The sequence below is a fragment of the Crocodylus siamensis genome, chromosome 3 (genome assembly GCF_052110815.1).
Source record: "Crocodylus siamensis isolate JL-2025a chromosome 3, ASM5211081v1, whole genome shotgun sequence".
Taxonomy (NCBI): Eukaryota; Metazoa; Chordata; order Crocodylia; family Crocodylidae; genus Crocodylus; species Crocodylus siamensis.
The window spans coordinates 49,108,586-49,128,794 of NC_143397.1; the positions used below are offsets into that span (position 1 = coordinate 49,108,586).

A 20,209-nucleotide genomic window follows, 5' to 3' on the forward strand; every position below is an offset into this window, starting at 1 on the left:
CGGTGGGCGTGTGCGCACAAGGGGCTGGGGAGGTTTTTAGGTTGGTGGTTTTCCAGTGGTGCGTGAATATTCTGTTTCTTGCTTCGGTAGTCCTTGGAGAGGGGTGTGCTGTAGGGGGCATAGGTTGAGCTGCTGATGGGGAGGCTGACAAGAGTATAGCCGGCTTTGCAGGGGCTGTCCTTGAGAAATTTGGAGGCTGTTTTCCCTTCCGTATTTCCCTGTCCTGCTTGCGGCATATAGAAGCCCAGGGGTTGTTGGATGGCTGATGCCTGCCACCCTAGCGGTGTTTGTGTTTGAACTGTGCTCTATGGGCGATCTGTACAGCTTTTCAGGATGAAGGTACTTTGCATAGAAGCACAAGATCTGATTATTTTATAATTTAGCTCTTAAGTGGTAGCACCCAATACCACTTTACCCATCTCTGGATAACAGAATCGTCTATCTCTTTTGCTGTGCTTATTCTCTAAAACCCCTCACTCAAGATAATTATGCTTTGTGGCCTTGCATACTAATGCACTCACTTCTTTACTAATCAGAAGTGAGAGGAAATGCCAGACCTGAGTCCATTTTGATTAGTTTTCCAGTGACAGCTTCTCCAAGATGAAGGGAGCAATTCCTGATTTGCACAGCTTGGAAGTATATGTGGTTGTTTCAGCCCTTTGTTTGAATATATTGCAGGACTTTCAGTACTGCAGCATTTAAAATACTGGCACTACGTTTACAGCACTGCTCATCCCTTGTATAAGGATGCGTCCTGTAGCTGAAGAGCATTCTTGGTGAGAAACACAGTACAAGTAAGTTTTCTGCAATTCCTTTAAAGAACAAAAATATTTTCATTAATGATGATAAATACTGCTGTCATCTGTAATGTTCTGCCCATTCCTGCCTTTTTTTCTAAAGCATTTGGGAAACCTTTACCTGTCCTCGAACAATATAAATCAATTGTCCACCCAAATTTAGGGCTGTTGCTGGGGGATCTCATTGTATTGGTTAGGCTTTCCAGCCTTCTTTAGCAACTGTCAGCAGTTTAAATTCAAACACTTAATCACTTATTAACCAGTTGAACTGTCAGCTGTTTTGAGTTCACAATCACACGCTAAACGAAGTGCAGTAGGTTCACTCTTTCTTTTTAAAATGAAGTGTTCTTAAAGTCAGGTACGGGAAGTCACTGGTAGGACCAGTACCTCTGTGAAACAAGTCCACAATCTTGACTTGGCTAGTCTTCCTTCATTTTCATGGAAAACGATTTTTCTTCTTTGTCACTATTAAGAAAGTCTTGTTTGTCTGTCAGATTTCCAATTAATCTGTAAGAATCATTAGAAACATGCAGACAATTTGGTGGTGTTCTATATCTAAAATATCTGTGATATTAAATATGTTATTGTTTTCTTATTCTTGCTAAAATCTGGCTCAGATTTACAATTCTGGCAGAGGTAATGATAAATGTCTGCTAGTTGCACTATTCCCTCTTTTTGGGAAACTCAATTTTTATTGTTGCAAAATAGTGAGCAGAGTGATCCATTTTATAATTCTGTTCTTTCAGCTAAACAATCTGGTTTATTGTTTTCAGTTCCAGTGCTAGGCTGAATAACATGACATGGTTGCATCAGCTGTAAAGATGCCAAAAAACTTGTTTTTTCAGCTTAAGATGGTTACCATGGAGCAGGTAATCTATTGTAATTTATTGATTTGAGATGTACTACTTAATACAGTCTCAGCAATGCAGAATAATTAAAGTCCAGAATGCATCTATGAAGATAAAATGACAGTTTCCTTTCTAATCACATAATAAACTTTTGAAAATTAAAATTTATTTTTATTTGTGCTACTGGACTTCTATTTAAATGGTATGAAACCTACCAGGAAGCTGCTCTGAATGCTATTAGAATATAATGGGTAAAAGCTTGAAATTTTTATGAAGGTTCTGTATTTGTTAGCATTAACATTTTAATACTTTAAGGAATAAAGGGCAGAAATGCTTTCTGTACTTACAGGTTGGTGATGGTAGGTTGGAGTTTTCCATTTAAAAGTTAGTATATATTTTCCTAAAATTGGTGTAATGTATATATTGGTAGATGCAATAACTTTGAAAATGTTATTTTAGTAATATGTAATGCATCACATCCTCTCCATGATAATATAGAAAACAATAGTCTTGTACAGACAAGAGGATTATTCTCTACAATACAATAAGAACAACACTGTAGACTGTACACGCACACTGTAGACACAGCAACTGAAGTATGTACTACAGCTAGTCATTTTTCATCTCTAGTTTATAGTTATGTAACATGCCTCACTTCCTATAATAGTTGCTAATTTGCCACCAATAGGAGAGTACTGTTAGTTATGTAAAATGGAGTCTTCTGTGTATGGTGTCTGGAATCAAGTTTCAGGGACTGAAATGAGTGGCTATCAGATTACTTCAAGGAATATAGCACATTTCTATTATTTCTACTCTGATCTTCCAATAATGAAAATATCTTTTTTCATAATTCAGAATCTTTACAAATCATTCTGGACTTGTTTGACAATTCAGTCAGTCAGTACCAACAAGCTTGTTTTCCCTTTAAAAAGTTATTTACAGTGCTTGTGCAGTTCTGTGGCTGGGTCTTTCTCTATGTGGAGTTATTCCTTAGGACCACCAGACCACTACAGGACATTTTTAACCCCAAGGGGTACTGTAGCATCTGCCTAGCCTGCACACAGCAGAGTATAACACATTTAGGCCCCACAATAGGTGGGGAGGGGGGAGGCACCAAACAGCAAAAGAAGAAAGGCTGTTAAAAAGTCTTTGGGATAACCTTTGGAGAAATAAGGGAAATTCAGATCTAATAAATGGCCAGCAAAGATTAAGTTCAGTTTTTGTGTTTTACAAAGTTCAGATTATTGTTTATATGTGTGGCATGGTATTGTTATGTGTGTGGGTGATTTATTATTTTTTTTAAATTGGAAGCCCTGAGCAGTGTTGTGGGCTGTCCTGCATTTCCATGTTAATAAGAAAAGGTCATGTGCATTCTAGGATGAGAAGATAATTTTTCATCCTACAGGCAGCTGGATGGTATCTGTAAAATGAGCAAAGGTCAGTCTTTGACAGAATCTGATGACAAAGCAGGTTCAGACTTCTGACTGGGGAACAGCTAGCTCTCTTACTATGCTTAACGCTCAATGCATGAGAAGTATTTAGATAGCCTGGCAGAAATTTAGAAGTAAACAGCTAGTGGTTTACTGAGTGCATCATGGAGTTAAGCTTCTTGCCATTCCTGAATAGGTGGGAGTGAAAGAGACATACAGGATCAAATTTTTGCTTAGGAACAAAAGTTAGTACCCTTAGCTCACAGCACAGTATCCATGCTACCTATCTGTGTCCCCTGCATTCAGCTAAGGCCAAATTCAGCAAACAAAGCTCAGTAACTCAGGTTTTGTCTGAGGAAGGTGAATGTTACCCTTAAATGAGTTTCTTTAAAATGGGGTGTCAAAGTCACCCAGCCCCATGGGCCAGATAAAAGTTGCTTAGCTAGTCTGAGGGGTGGGCCAAGATCAGCCCCCCGGTGCAGTGCTCAGGGTGGTGGATCCAGCCTGCGTGCCACATATTGCCTGGGGACTCACTGTGCATGCAGCACATGGAGCCAGCGCTGGGTGTGTGGGCTCGATCTGGCTCTGCAGGCAGCACAGGTTTAGTCCAGGGTGCCACATGCAGCACGTGTCCTGCAGCCCCAATGCTGCATGTAGCGCTGGGTCCAGCCTGCATGCTGGAGTTGGGGCTGGTGTGTAGGGTCTGTCCAGCAACCCACAGGCAAGATGTTTGATATCCTTGATTTAAAATTAATGCAGATAAGTCTGTTAAATTAAATAATTATACTTGATTACTATATTTCATCTGCTAAGGAAAATTAAGGGATCATAAGCAAATGTTTGTAAAAACCTAAACAACTAAGAGACAGGAATGCTGTTTACAAAACAAAACTGCCAGTGAGCTTCATGACATTAGCTGGATATCCCATACTTGTGATGGAGAGGATTGGAGAGAGAAATACAGCAACTGCCATTACAGATTTCCACTGATGCTGTTTTACTAAGTATTGGGTTTGCTATTCCCAGAAGAAGCTACTGTGCTGTTTCCAGTCAGTGTATTCCCAAAGACTTTCAGGGCCATCTGTGTAGATGGATTAGGTCTTCATAGAAGCATATCTTCTTGGCAGCTTGCCCCCAGATCTTGGCAGCATTGTTTCATTGGAGTGGTGCCGTAAGGGAGTTCCCCGGCTGTGCCGGTACTACAGAAGTCATGAAAAGGGTGCCCCACTGAGTAGTAGCTGTCATGGAAAACATAATGTTACTTATTAACTTTTGCTTGTTATTACCAGGGACCCTGATTTTCTCCAATTACAAAAAAAATTCCTAATTTTCAGTTCTAAAAAAATCACCCCAAATCTATACCTTTCCATGATTAAAATGAAACACCACCATATATAAGTCTATATATTAGCAGTGTTTAATTTAAATCATGGAAAAACGTGGATTTGGAGTGACTTTTTAACTGAAAATTGGGGATTTTCTTAAATCAGAAAAAACCAGGATCCCTGGTTATTACCACTGCACATGGGGTTGCTTGGACAAACCGCTTCCTCTGGCTCTCCCATTCCAGCTCTTTCCTATTCTCTGAGCCTCACCTTTTGTATGAGGAGGAGGAAGATACCTTTATATAGCCCATTCCAAGTTACACTTCTGGTTGTAACTTAAGTTGCCCTATAGTGATCACCAGGTTAAGTAAACACAGGCATATGTGAATAAGAAGAATTAAAAAGCAAGTTTTGTATGTGGAGAAGTAAGCAAGCTTTGCAAACCTCTGGTCTGGCTCTAACTGACCTAGGTAGCTGCTCCCTGAGGAACTGTCTGTCTTCCATTTTCCAACTCTCTCTTTTACAAATAACTATGGTAACGCTTTTTGTCAGGCTCCGGTGGGAGTCTAAGGGGGGTTTCAGTTTGAGCCCCCACCCAGCCACCTGGGAAAACCTACCCTACTGTGAATCCTAAAAGAACAATTACCCCAGTCACAAGCAATTTGAACAAACAGAATTGTTTATTAAATGTGAAAAAAATCCTTATCTGATCCCACTTTCAACTACTAAAATCTCCTACTATTATAACCCCAAAACAGCAAAAGCCTGAAATACCGAACACCCCAAAAGATCGCATATATTAAGCAGTTCAAAGTATTCAACAAAGAAATATGCACCTTAAAATATCAACTCTCTGGCCTGTTGGGCCACAGTTTTGAATGTTAACTTCCCCACCCCATCCCAGGAGTTGCAACCTTGCTCAGTCTCACTGAGCCCAAAGAAGGTTCCTTCCCAGGTCATCAGGGAAGATTTTGTCACCACCTGTCACATCTCATAGAATCATAGAAAATTAGGGTTGGAAGGGACCTCAGGAGGTCACCTAGTCCAATCCCTTGCTCAAAGCAGGACCATCCCCAACTAGATCATTCCAGCCAGAACAATCTCTCAAGCTTGCTGCCTCTTGCAGTTGCTGCTTGGGGATGCCACTCCCGCTTAGAGAGAGCTGCTCAGGATCGTCATTACTATGCTGTGATTGCTGCTGCGGAGTGTTGCCAGGTCTCTTCTGCCTCCTGGGGTCATCATGTCACACTGTTTGAGATCATGGGCAACTGGTGCCTCTTGAGTCTGCTGGGGCACCCACAGAAGCCGGCGGCACCGGGGACAGGGCTGGCGAGCTACTGCGGAAGCTGCCAGCAGAGACAGCTGGCTAGCACCCGCAGAAACCACTGCCAGCAGGGCGCCCTGTCAGAGAGGGCATGTGCCCCGCCTACCAGTCACCTATGTTTGAAATCACTGCCATACAGAGTTGCTGCTGCTGCTGCCTGGGGAGACCTGCTCTGCCACCTCTAGGGACTGCTGACTGGGGTCACAGAATCACTGCTGCCACTTGCAGCTTGCTGCTTCCAGGGGTACTGTGGGGGGTCTGCTGCAGAGGGTCGGTGTTGTGTGTGCTCCCTCTGGGATTTCAGCTCTAAGGATCACTGGTGAGATGGCTTCAGCTGTTATTTACTAGTGAGGATTAACCAGCTGCAGTGAGGATGACCATAAAGGGTGATGCTGGTCGGGAGTCTCCCTGGGTTCTCCAGTCACAGCCCTGAAGCTTTTCTTCCTTAGCCCCACAGGGACCCTACCACTCCCATTGCCATCCCTTCTGTTCAAGACCCCACAACTGTCAGGGAACTTTCTGACTGCCATACCTAGCAAAGGTATGCAAAGCCACAGTGGAACAAAGCACAGCACATAATCAAACACACGCGCACTTTATATATCCATATACATAGAAAAATATGAAGTAGGGTTACACTACAAATTAATTAACACTAAAATCATTAGCATGCATCTACAGGGAGGAGAGGTAACTAGTACTTTGCTATGGAGTGAGTCTTTACCCACTCACTTCCCTAGTTCCCCTTTTCTGCTGCTCTTTTAACTGGTCTCTGAGTCTTTAAGAGGTTTTACTTTCTTCTTGACAAAGTATCAGATCCAGTTTCTGATTTGTTTTTAGCAGGAAGCTTTTTTTCCTTGGCTTGATTTGAGTCCTTATACTGGGATCTAATAGACTTGCACTTTTGGCACTGTGTTTTTGAACATAGCAGAAAGGGATCCAGGATTTTCAAAAGGGGTACAGGAGTGGCTTCACTCACTGCTCCCAGCCTCCTTCTCCCCCCTCCCCCCCTTCAATAAAACCCCACCAGGGGAGCAGCAGCCAGGAACATTTTTTACTCCTGAAAAAAGTAAGAATTCCCTCCTCTTCTCCTTTGTGCTCAGAAGCATGTCACTTCCCCCCACCATGCCTTCTGCTCCTGGTGTCCCTGTTGTCCTGGGGATGAGGAGAGCCAACCGGGTTGTGTAGGGGGCTGGGCTCAGCCTGGAACAGCAGCAGCAGGCAGGTGGATTCTCCCTCCCTGCCTGCTTCCTCTGGGTGTTGTTCCCTGCCAGCCTGGGAGCAGGTGTGGGGAGGGGGAGCCTGTTTACTTGCCACTGCTGTCATGGGCTGAACCCAAGCCCTACAAATCCCAGCTGGAGTAGGGCAAGAGCTCCTCTCCCCCAAGGACAGCAGCAAGTGAGGTACGAGGATTGGAAGGGAAGGGGATGGAGAGTGGAGGGGATGTGGTTCTGAGCATGGAGGAGAAGAGATGGGGGATTCTTCTCTTATTTGGGACTTAAGCTTGGGTGCTGCTCCTGATGTGTGCTTAGAAGAGGGAGTGTGGTTGTGCCATTGCACCTCTTCTGGATCCTCCTCAGTGCATAACACAAAGTTCATTAACTACAGATTGCTGAAGCAGATTTCCTCTTTCTGCATGATAGGGTTTGTATTTGTGTCTGTAAGTACATTTCTTCCTGTAAGGACAGAGTTGTGGACAAATTGTATTTTTCCAAAGAAAATGATCCAGATCTGGGCCATGACAGCCAACAGTTGGATCATCAGGAGGCATGAATGTTGTCTGCTTGCACTGCAAGCACGCAGTTAACTAGATTCAGCTTCTTACAAGCTGCCAGTCCCAAAATTAGTGTCACCTCCCTAAATACCACAACAAATGGGCATTTGTATATTTTATTTTTATATCAGATGCTAGCAATGCATCTCCTTTTCACTGGTATATTTGTTCCTGAATAGCCAGTTATATTAATCTTTTCTGGATTCACTTTTGGACTTGCTTTCTGTATCCATTCTCTGGTGAAATCTTAACCTGATCTCCCGTGTCCAATTTAAATTAAACCAGCGTTACTTCCACTGGCCACTGCCTCTCATTGATTTTGCTTGATTCATCATGTCTATATAAAATTCTTCCAGCGTATTCTCCATTGTGTTCTTGAGGCTGTGTGTTTGGGGATTGCATTAGGCAAAGTGGTTCTTCTTGTTACAGTTAAAACAGCTTTCTAAATTCAGCACAACGTTTGCAGGAACGTTGCCTTCTATGCTTAGTATATGTCTGCTTATCTGTTCTCTCTCCCTTAGCATAATCCTTGCCAATGAAAAATCCTACCCTGTGAGGTAGCTTCTTACTAGTGGGAAATTCCACCTGTGAGGTGGCATTTTCTGGCTATATTTTTTTGAGGCCTACTGCTTGAACGACCCTTTTTGGTGTATGCAGCTCTGCAGCCTGGGCCTTCACGGTTTCTGCTGCCTTGCACATTTGGATAGCCTTTTCTCGTGACAAAGATCCCTAATACAATAGCCTTTTTATAATGCAGTGTTTGTGATGCTACAAATAATCCTGTCTGTAGTAAGAGATTCTGTCAAACACAGTTGTTACTCAGGCTCTTTAGATCAGTAACATGCTGGTCTATCCTTTCTCCTGTGGTTTATTTTCACATTAAACATCTGTGTCTTTCTAGCATCTCATTCTTTTTGGCATGGAGTATTCCTCAAATTTGGACAGGATTTTACTTAATTTCATATCTTTTTTGAAAGCAAAAGTGTTACCAGGTCTTCCTTCTCCACAGTGTGCAAGATAGATGAATTCACTGTGTCTTTTTTTCCCTTCAGACTCTGTGGCTACTAGGTAGTACTGAACGTGCTCCAGTTCTCCGTTAATATTGCCCAATATCAGAAGAGCAAGTGGATGTTGCAAAACTTCCATGACTACCTGTCCTTTTACTTAATGTGTGGGTAGCTCACTTATGGTGGCCCTTGTCCTTTCACGTGGCTATGTTGCTTCACTTATTTTCAGTTTTCAACTTTTTTTCAGTTAGAACTTCAAAGAGTTGAGATTCATTCTCATTTGCCACTTCTAACACCATGTAGTGACCACCAGCTTCAATAAATGCAGACATACATGAATGAGAAAAGCTAAAAAGCAAGTTTTATTAAGCAAGTTCTACAGATCCCCTGTCTGGCTCTAACAACTGGCTCACTAGCTGTTACCTGAAAATGCAGAGAGAAATTACATTTTTCAAGTGATCTGGTCCTTGAAAGTGCTCCACAGCTGTAACTTTAACACACATGCATGGCTGCAGAGCACTTTTTAAATGGCTGATTGCACAAAAAATTAACCTTGGTTAATTACATTAAGAGGCTCAAAAACAGAGTGCCCAAGGGAATCTGTGTTCCCTCCAGGGTTAATTTTTCATGGTGGGGGCAGGGCTGAGCTGGTGCTCAGTCTTGCACCTGGGCTATCAGGGGGGGAGGAGAGGGAGCTGCCTGTTGAATGGCGGGGAGAGGGCCCAAGGCTGGGGAACGGGTGGTTTGACAGCCTCCTGGAAGGCTGTTTGAAGCTGGGTCAGTGCCAGGCTCGCTCCAGCCCCCGTCTCTTGACCCAACAGGCAAATGTCTGTTGGGTCAGGGGGTGCTCTGACTCATGGTGCTTTATATAAAGTGCCACAAGTTAGATTGGGGCCCGTTTAACGTCTCTCTGCACCCTGAAGGACCATCTCCCATTTTCCAACTCCCACAGTCTCCTGTTTTGGAGCCGGTCTAAATTATAACTTCTGTCACTACACACCCCTCTTGGGGGTCTGTTCAATTTACAAGACATAGTAGTCTCAGGCCCAGTAACCTTTCTGTGTTCTGGTCTTTTCATACAACTGAGGTAGTTTCAGAGTTACTCATCCCTAGAGTTCCTTGTTAATTAATTCATACCATTGGTTCTCAACCTTTTTAGATTCAAGGTACTGCTCGGCAAAAGCTATCTCTTTTCTTTTGCTTGATTTTGGACTACAGAAAAAAATATTCCGCTTTACAGCACCGTTTCTCAAACCGTGGGTCGCAAGAATACACGAAGGGGTCATGAACAAACTTAAAAAATGGATCAACAAACTTTAAAAAATGGTTTCTCCTTTTAAAAAGGAGAAAACCGTGGGAAACTGGCTTTTCCCCTGCAGGCTGGTGGAGTTCCAGGCTTCGTGGGCCCCCCCCCATGTCCCACACACTGGGGGCCTGGGTGCAGCGTGTCAGCAATGAGGGGCATTGGGTCAAGATGTTTACAAATGGGGCCTGGTGCAAAAAGGTTGAGAAACACTGCTCTAGAGGATATCTAAGTGCAATCAGCCTGGAGTCAAAAAACAAGCTGTTACACAAGCAAAAGGCTGCAACTGGTCTCCTGTGCAGGCTCTTCTCATCTGGACTGCCTTTCTCCAGCAGTGCCAGGTCTTAAATATGAAATTATCATATTGGAAGCTCTAAATTACGATCTTTGCTGAAAAACTATTGTACACTGAAAAAATATGCAAACAAGTCTGCAAATAAGTCCTGTTTACTTTCTATTGCTCACTATCTCCAGTGAGTGAGTGAGAACTGGGTCATCCAAGTTGAAGCATTTCTGTATTTCAAGACAAGCAGTCATAAAAAAGTACAGACAGCAAACCCTCCCCAGGTTGCTCCTTGGGGTCGAACGGCTGGGGGAAGCAGAACTTAGGTGCATCCGAACCCCAAGCCTCTGGGCTTGGGCCTGCAAGTAGGATGCCCACCAAAGGTTTTGGGAACATCTGAAGCCCCAGATGGGGGTGAAGGATGTTTGCCGGTAGTACGGTGACTTACGGTTCTGGACTGACTCACAGATTTGGAATTCGTTTTGGCTGATTTGGCTTGGAATATGGAAAATTTAGATAAATAATGAAAAAGCCCAGCAAGCCTGAAAGACTCCCTGAGTGCTTGGGTCGTGCATAGGGTACATCAGTTATCTGCTCCAAAAATTATTGGGTAGCCAGATTGTAGCTGTATTGGTCTAGAGGCATCAAGGAACCAGGCCTCATGGTAGACGTGGTATGTTTTATTAGACCAACTAGATTTTTGCAAATTTTTTTTGCAATTTCTTTCTTTTTATTTATTTTTTTAACAAAAATCTAGCCGGTCTAATAAAAGATTATCACCTCTTGCCACGAGTCCTGCCTCAAAAAACCAAACTGATCGTCCACTTGGAGCACGTTTACTATTATTGATCGTGCCTTGTACCAGGGCTGAAACGACCATACAGAGGGGATAATTACCGCCCACCTGGCAGTGCTGCCTTTGTGCTCCCAGTTGCTGAGGTCCTCTCTAGTCAGTTCAGCAGGGCTGTCTGGCCGCAGATTGGCTAGCAGTGAGCTCATGTATTTATGTAGCTCCCCCCCCCCCGCTTTCGCACAGCAGCAGCAGCGCACCGGGCAGCCTCTTTCAGTGTAGTCAGCTGCTGCCTTGGCCGGAGCGTCTTTGTGTCTTTCTGCCGACCCGGCTGCGCGGTGTTGGCGCTGCAGAAATGTGCAGGCTCCTCATTGCGTGTATTACGCTCTTAGGTAGGGTTTATTGACGTCAGGAGGAGGCAATGGCTGAGCCCGCGGCTGCCGAGCTTGGTGCTGCAGTCCCCTCCAGCAGCAGCAGATGATCCGGGAGCAGGGGCTCGCGCTGCTGCTGCTGTCACATGCGGTTGCACTCACTGACTTGCAGGGGCCGGAGCACCGAAGGCCCCCGGGAGGCACTGCGCCCCGCGGCACGACTGCCTGAGGTGACATCCGTGAAGCTGCCTATGGAAATGGAGGAATAAAAGGCCAGAGGAGTTGGGGCTCTATGATGCCGGCAGCACTCGCAGGACTCTTTCCCCCCTTCCTCTCCTCTTGCTCTCGGATTTGACATCATGTATGTGGCTGATGGCTGGGTTTTTAGGAACGACTGAAAGAAGAGGCTAGAGAAGCGTTTAGTAGCCTTGTTCTGATTTGAAAGGATCTTTTTTTTTTCTTCTTTGCTAACAGCAGATGTTTCTCTCTCTTTATTGTTTTAGGTCTGTTCACATTGTAGCCTTTGGCAATGAAAGGGAGGCCTTTTCAGAGGAGAATCAGCAGCCCAGTCTGATTTGGACCTATCTGGGGAGAAGTGCCCTCATTTCAGAGACTGAAAGCAGTTTGTTGCTGAACTCTGCCAGTCACGTTGGAAATCCTGTTTTCACTGAGTATCAAGCCCGTGTGTTTGGAAATGTCAGGCTGGTGGTACATGACTGTCCCCTTTGGGTAAGAAACTAGGGTGAAACTTATAAGCGTAATTTTAAAAAAAATGGAGCGGCTCCTAATTCAATGCAGTTTTTATTGAATCTGCCAATTTCAGAATTGGAAATAATAAACCATTAGAAGTGGATTTACAGTATTAAACACATAATCACCCAAGGATATGCTCCCAGGACCAACGAGATGAAAAGCCCCTTAGCAAAGCCACTGCCTACTGACCTATATGAGGAGGCAATATTTTCAACTCACTTGTTTGGTGAAAACTGCATTGAAAAGAGTCCAAAAGAAAACAAGAAACCTTTTGTGTGGCTTGAAAACCAAGCTCTCTCTCCAAGTGTTTCTCTACAGCAGTAAAGCAAAGCATATATGAAAACATTTTGATAACTTAAAGAGGGAATCTGTTTCCCAGAAATAATCCAGCTTTGAAAATTACTGAGACATTTTGTAATGGGGCTGTTTGGAGTTACGGTGTATGGATTTATTTCTTTTTTTTGTTGGTTCCTGCTTAAATGTGTTGAATTATCAAATGCTGAAAAGCAAGTCCTGAGCCAGAAAAAGAGAGAGAAACAGTTTCTGATACTGTCCCATTAATTCAGCACTTCTGTTTGAAAGTAAACTTATTGAATCCTGAGCAAAAATTGGCTTGTTACTGACCTTGTGAGTTTAATGGAGAGCTGATGGGTTCTTGCTAGGTTTAATGTTTGATTATTTCAGAGCACTGTTCTTTAAGATTGTTGTTTAGTCAGATATACTTAGATTCAGTTTCATAATATTACTTAGAGCCTCATCTTGAAATCCTTGCGCACCCAAAATTTCTCTGTAGGAATTCTGAGTGGAAGAACTCAGCGATCAGATGCCTTGTTCTCTAGCGGTAGCCATTGTGTGTGATGACCCGGTCAACTAGAATTGAGGGCCTGGTTTCGAAAGTTTCACCTTGCATAGTTTTTGCATGTGTTGGTCTGTGGAACCACACCTTATTGTAAATGCCATTCAATATGAATAAAGGTTGGAGAATGGATGTATAAAGAGATTGGAGGATATCAATAAAAGAAACTGGAAGGAGGATTGGTAATGGTAGGGCAAGGTTGTATGGTCCTGGAGAGAGCTCACAAACTTCAGATGTTTGATTGACCTTTACCAGTATTTGAACTTTTGGGCTGCTGAACAGAGAGCAAGACTTTCAATTCTGGAGGCTGTAGGTTTGCAGAAACTAAATATCAATAGCAGCAGCTTATATTGCTTTGACACCTCCTCCATGTTTCCTGAAGTGCTACAGTCTTCTATATCCAAGCTTTCCCAGCTGGAGCAGATAAAGAGTTTTTAATGAAGTGGGTATTTTTTGCTTACTTGGAGTGGGTAGTTGTATAATTGGGTTCTCTCTACAAAAGGCTGGTGCTTGCTGTAGAAGAGACTGTTTTGGCTTCTTTAGCTTGCTCTTTGGACTGTTACTTAGACTTTTTTATATTTGATGACCATGCCTGCTCCATGACTATAGGCCTATGGAAATTATAGAGGTGCTTCTGCTTGTCACAGGTGATTTAGGACAGATCACAATTGTTCTTATAAGCACCTCAATTTGGGTACTGTAACACCTGAGAATTACATACCTTGCCCTAGTAAGGTGAGCCAAACTAACAGGCTTGGGCACCTAGTTACCTCCTAGGAAATTAGGAACAGGAGTTAAACCAGGTAGCCAGCATGCTAAGCAGGGGGATACCAAGAATTAGTTACCAGGAAATGCTGGAAATAGGAATGTGAAAACTCCTGCTTGTCTCTGGGGCTCAGATGCATGACTCAGGGCTGCACATAAATTCTTAGGCACTTCCATAAACTCAGGGTCCAGAAGTAAGGTGCCTTCCTGAACAGACACCTAATACATACTGACTGTTCGGTACAAGATGCAGGACCTTAGGGTTGCTCTCAAACAGTCAGTGTCAGTGGTAGTGCTGGTGGCTGCTTTCTGCATAATAGCTTATTAGTTGAAAATGGGAGGGTGCCAAGTTTCCTCATCTTGGGGGGGGGGGGGGGGGGCTGGAACCCACAGCTTCCACTTCCCAGAAGAGTGCTGTAACCACTAGGCAAATTTCAATTCAATACTCTGATCACAGCGAGTGCTCTTCCTGTTGAGCTGTCTCTTTGGGCAGAATTGCTGATGTGAATTTTTGTCTGAATGTGCATGGATACTTCTGTCTAGGTATAGAGGTATCTTTTCAGACCAGAATGAAGATGCGGATTGAATCTCTAGGCGGTTGATTGATTTGTAGGCAGTAGAAAGGGGTTGATTTGGACCTAAATCCAGATCATCGCCTAAATTCCACCCAAGTTTGGTTTAGACACCTATCTTTTTTTTTTTTTAATTTGGCTCTTAGTGAGTGCACATTTCAGAAGAATTTGCTCATATTCCTTTTATGACTGGAACAAGGCTGAAAAAGACCATTTTGGGGTATAGATCAGAAACCTGCATAGAGTTGTGGGCCTTCAGGAAGATTTGTGACTTCTTGAACTTCACTGTGATTACTTCTTGACTTTATCATCAAGGACCTTCAGTGATTAATTTCTGCAAGAACAATCAGTAGGGCTTTTTCAAAACAAATAAACCTCAAAAACAAAACAAAATTGTTCCTGTTTCCCACCAGGAAAGCTTCTGTGGAAGAAGAGTTGTGTGTACAGAATACATTTCTGGTGACTTTTAACACTGATAAACGTTACCCATTAGAGGAGCCCTGTATTTCCCAAGCAAAGTCCACCTTTTATTTTTATTTTAGTTTCTTTAAACTTTAATCCACGAGCAAATGACTTTACAAATGTTGACAATTGATTAGGAGGAAAATCTCTGATACTGTGCGAAGTTCTGAGAAAGGTGTGGCAAAGGAAATGTAGTTAAAATCAGTAAAGCAATCCTACATGGTATTTGTTTTGTGCATTTTACAATATTTTCCCTACTCAGCAAACATCTGAGAAAATGTGTGGTGCGAGAAGAAGGGAGAGAGCAACATTCTGTAAACCCCTTTAAAGGATTTCTATCCTCAGATAAAGCCAAACATACTCTGAAGAACCCCCAGTCCTCCCCAAGTTTACATTCATTGACCATCAACCCAGGAACCTGTCTCTCTTTACACCAAAGTTTCTCTCAAAACAAGAACAAACACTGCAAGCAACAGTTACTGGGCCATGCATGGCTCTGGTTGCTCCTCATCTCTGTGAAGGCGCATGCGGTTTCATTGTTGAACAGGTGCTTGGAGAATTCCTCCCGGGATGTCCACTAGAACAGCTGACAGCTTTGGGTTTGTTGTTGATGGCACTGTAATAATAGTTGCATTTGTGGTTCTCCTGCAAAAGACACCTCTCTAGAGGAATGCGGTGGTAAGAAACAATAAGTTTAGAGCATGGAGCACTGACAAGTGCCTTGTCCTATGGCTTTTGGAATAACAGCCTGATTCTGCTGCAGCCTAGTGAAGGTCCCCCTGAGGGACTTGGCTTAAAACAGTGTTGTAATGGTGTATTTCTTCCAGATATTTGTCAACATATGAATAGGCGTATCTGACTACTTAGCTACATATCAGGAGCACATCTTTGGCTTGGCAATGCAGAAGTGAGTAGGCAGGATGGAGCCCATAAAGAATATTGGGGAATTAAGCACTAAACAGGGATCTATAAAATGTCATCCTGTAGAGCAGTGGGAGCCAACCTTTTTGGCAGGAAAATAAGCCCTGCACCCTCCCCAGCTGCCACTTCTATCCCCTTCCCTTGCCTGATAGTGCTGCTCTGCTTTTTGTTCCCTGCCCTATGTTCCTTGCCCTATTTGCTGCTCTGCTTTCTGCTCCCTATCCTGTGTTTCCTGAACAGTTGTGCTTAAGGTATGATAAGGGTTGAGGTATACAGGGTTCCCTTGTATGAAGTGTAGCACTTATTAAGAGAGAGAGACACCGTGTATAAAGCATGCAGTGAGTTACCCTATTCACCCAAATCCAACACAATTTCAAGTTTAAAATAACCCCCCAAAATTAGATTCTATACACATCTAATTATAAATTTCTTAATAATTAGATTCTATACACAGATAATTATGTTTTAAACCTTTCCCCCCCAACCACTGTAATGGGGGGAGCAAGTGGTAGGGAAAGCATTGGTAGGGGGTCATGTGCCTTGATCTCTATTACCTCCCCTCCCAGTGGCCACTGAGCTCTGCCATTTGCTCATCTGCCATTTGGCATGCTGCTGCTTAACATAATTGTGTGGGGGCTCTGGCTCTGACCCTAACACATGGGGCAGGCAGCAACAGCTCTAGTTCCAGCCTCTGGCCTGGGTGAGGGCTGCAGCTGTAGCAGCTTCTCTGCTGCTGCATAGTCTTCCCTGCAGTTCTTTCAGGCTGCAGATCACACGCTGTCCCCCATGCTTCCCCCTCTCTCTGTATCATGTAGTCTCTTCCAAGCTTTCCTAAAACATGCCCCCTCTCCTTTCCCTGCCACACAAGCCACTGAGGCCCTGGCCAGGCAGCAGCGGTGGCAGTAATAGCTCCAGCCCTGGGGCAGAGAGTGGCTGTAACTCTGAACTCAAGCCTTGGTCATGGCCAGGCCCAAACCCACTGCCTGTCCCAGGCCAGTACTTGAATCCAAACAGGTTTTTTTTCCTCCGTGTTGAGTGCAGAAAAAGTGTTATCTTGGATTTGAGCAAATGAGGTACTTACTTTGCTAAGTGGTTGTTCTGCTTTAAGAGTGTCAATCAGGCAGCCCTTTGGACCTGTGGGATAACATATTGTCTCAGGAGTCTTGAAAGTGTGTCTAACCACTTTTCTATACCCTTACCTTTTAGTTTCATTTGCTTAATCTAATGCCTAAGGATACTTAGTGATAATTCCCCTGTATCTGTTGGCTCAAAACTATACCTTTACATTCCCAATTACGCCTTACTCATGCCCCATACAAGGTGATGTCTGTTGCATCTATTTTTACCTGAAAACTGGATTACAAGTTTAGTTTTAACCTTAGTCATCACAGAGTTCTTAACCAGGCCTGGTAAGCTAGAGCAAATATTTGATTAGAGAAAACTGATCTTATCCTAATTCAGTATGGTCTTTCTGAGTTTGTGCAACTTAATGATAAACTCTGTTTTAGCTAATCTGTTTGTTGTTGAGTTTGGAAATGTAGTTGGGGGTTTAACAGGTGTGCTTGCTGCAGTTTTCTGGCCTATACCTGTACTCCCTGCCAAAAATACTCCTCTGCTTTCTGGTTGCTGTGCTGTCTGTCCACTCCCTGATCTGTAGTGTGTTACTGCCTGTGTCTCTTCTGGCATTGTGCTGCAGGTTGGCCAGCCCTGCAGTAAAGTATGAAAGTATGAGAGTGATGTTGTAGTTGTGTGATGGTCCAGGAATTATCACAGAGGCAGGGATTTCTTAGGGTGACATCTTTGAATGGACCAAATGGCCTTGTCTACATGAGATGCTGACTGACTGTGCAGTAGCTCGTTACTACTGCTTAGTAGTGTCACGTGGCATGAACTGTGACACAATGCTATGTGCAGTCAGTGTCACCAAAAAGCCATGTTGGGGACACTAATGCACAGTAACTCCAGTTACTGCACAGTCAGCGTTTCATGTAGACGCAGCTGTTCTGTAGTTGGAATAGATGTGGGCACAGACAGAAGTGACACTTTTCACCCAATCTGGCCAAAGCGGTCTATAGCCATGACCGAGCACAAGTGGATGGCTGTAAATTGCTTAAAAAAGGCTGATCAGGTGAGAATCTGAACCCTCATTGCATGAGGGTTCAGATTAAGACGTTTCAGAACATAGTGTTTTCTGTAATTTATGTCTGCCTGCCAGCCTCTGAGCTGTTTTCAGAATGGTAGGGGAAGGGAGCAGAGGGAGTTTGGTTTGGGATTTTTTTCAGCCCCAATCCTCCAGTAGCCACCAGGGAACCCCTAGAACAAGCTCCCTCTGCTCCCTTCCCCCCCTCCCATTCTTAAAACTGCAGCCTGTCAGGGAAGAGGGGCTGTTGCTCGGGGAATCCAGCTGCAGGCTGGCAGCCAGCACCTAGATTCTCCTCCCCCTGGAACCAGCAGTGAACTTCTGTTTGGTCTGCGGGATTGTTGTAACAGAACGCTTCCTGCAGAGCGTTATGAGTTACAGTGGGGAGCTGCATTTCTGTCTGCACCCTTAGACAAGCTTTCAAATGTAAGCGTCTTCATTCTGACGTCTTGCATTTGAAAGCTTGTCTATCCCAAATACGTAGTTTGTCCATTAAAAAATCCCACCCTAAGAAATTCTTGCTGCCTTATAGTGTATGAAAGAAATGTGCAAGGTAATAATGTGGAACAGAATGCCATTCAAAAATAGCACTGCAAAAGCAGATCCTGGCTGTGTAGGACACTAAAGGCAAGAGGGGACAAATCTTGAACGTCTTCTGAACAAAATTTTTGATCAGCCTGTTCTTCTAAGAAAAAAGCAGCAAATGATGTTTTAGATTGCAGTGGCTCAACTGCTCTCTGCTCCCCTGGGTTATAGATTTCTGCTAGCATAGTTATGGAGGTCAGGGATGTGAAGAAGTATGTGATTGCTGATTGACATAGTTGTGCCCTGGTATAGATGCCATGCAAGTAAAACTGCTTTTACCATTATAGCTGGTTTTATATAAAGAGAATAGTTTTACAAAGTGCATACAAGGGCTATACAAAGTGAAGCTGTAAACAGTTGTTTACAGCTATTCCTAGCTTAGACAGCCTCTGACTTGTCTGCATGGGGCACTCTAAAAACCTAAATGAGTTAACTAAATTTGTGAAGTAAAAGTGCTTAGACCCCTGTGTAGATGTTCTAATTCATATTCAAATGGCTTTAGTTTACTATAGTTATCTAGCCAATACAGGGATCTCATGTATTTTAATTCATGTGTATTAACTTCACACTTTTAGTTAACTTGTCTGAGCTTTCCTGGGTGTTCTCATTCTCATGTACCTAAACCGTAACAGAGGAGGCTTTCTTCAACATAACAGGTTTTACAGAATTTACATTTGGTTTGTTAAGCTTTAGTACTCAGTTCCACTTTTGTAGCTAGTAGCTTGTAGTCTCCAATAATAGGGCTTTGGGGTAAGAGAACCTGCTTTTGTTGTGCTTTGGCAATGTAATCAAGTTAAACTAATATATTTAGGTAATACTGTTGGCAAAGCCTTGGCTTTCAGTGACACATTTGCTCAAACTGCTAAATAAAGCAGAGGTTATGAAACCATTTATATAATGTATGTAGGAACTGAGTGGAAGCTTTTTGTTCTTGTAAACAGAACAAAAATGTAGTGAAGCAGAATCTTGAAGGAGTGTTAGATATAAATCTTTGTTAGTCAATAATAAATAAATATATATAATTACTGACAGTAGCCAAAATCAGAGAGAGTATATAAAGTTTATAAACTGAATAACAATCAGTAATGTATTTTGTTACTGAATCTTTTCATGCAGTATTTTAATGGGATTCATATAGATGAATGAAAAAAGTCTGATTTTGATCATTTTTAAAATTTACTTTGAAAATTCCATATATACACAACAAATCGCTTTGTAAACCCATACAAAAAGGTTCTACAGTATTTAACAGGGTTAGAGTAAAGACTGGAAACTTCCACCATTGAAGCTATTTTATTTTAATAACATTTTGAGATCAAATGGTTTAAGGAGGAAATTACAGTTTTCCATGAAAAACTTATTTTTAGACAAGCAAGAGTTTCAATTTCCATTCTTAGGATTCCATAAATTCATAATGCTGACTGTACACTGCAACAGCAGTGAAGGGGGCAGTGGTTTTGACCTATGAGGTTCTAAATGGCCTGGGCCTAAGGGACTGCTTTCTCTCTTATGTTGCATTGTAATCCCTAAAATTAGCCAGGAGCAACCTCCTGCAGATTCCAATGTTCCAAGTTTGCTTGCCAAAAATACATGCAGGGGTATCCTTGGTAGTCTTCTCTCAGTTCTCTCCCCCTTGATGCTACCAGAATCTAAGCCTGAACATCTTCCAGAATCCCTGGAAGAACTTCCTATTTTGAGCTGGAACGTCTTTGTAGGTATATAGAAGGCAACGCTAACATGGGATATTATTTGGAGGGAAGGGCGTTGCATTATAATTTATTTTAATAACCTCTATTGGCTTTTATAAGTTGTCTTGTTTCTCCTCTTCAGTTCTCTTGTTCATCTGTTTTATAAATTATTTTGTTGTCTTCTGTCAGATGCCATGAACATTTGTTGGGAAGGT

At 43.0% G+C, this 20,209-nt stretch overlaps 1 protein-coding gene across 8 annotated transcripts in view; it reads left to right on the top strand.

Annotated features, from left to right (window-relative positions):
- Positions 1 to 20,209, top strand: part of RHOBTB3 (Rho related BTB domain containing 3) — a 73,698-nt gene that overhangs the window by 118 nt on the left and 53,371 nt on the right. For 4 of the 8 annotated variants that reach the window (XM_090038294.1, XM_090038296.1, XM_090038301.1 and 1 more), the window contains exons 1-2: positions 11,139 to 11,613; positions 11,756 to 11,981. In XM_090038294.1, the coding sequence (XP_089894420.1) occupies positions 11,612 to 11,613; positions 11,756 to 11,981 (228 nt within the window). In that variant the 5' untranslated portion in view covers positions 11,139 to 11,611. Of the gene's footprint in view, positions 1 to 15; positions 59 to 165; positions 340 to 678; positions 795 to 11,138; positions 11,614 to 11,755; positions 11,982 to 20,209 lie in introns of those variants that run through there. The other 4 variants (XM_090038297.1, XM_090038298.1, XM_090038299.1 and 1 more) reach the window with 4 other exon arrangements.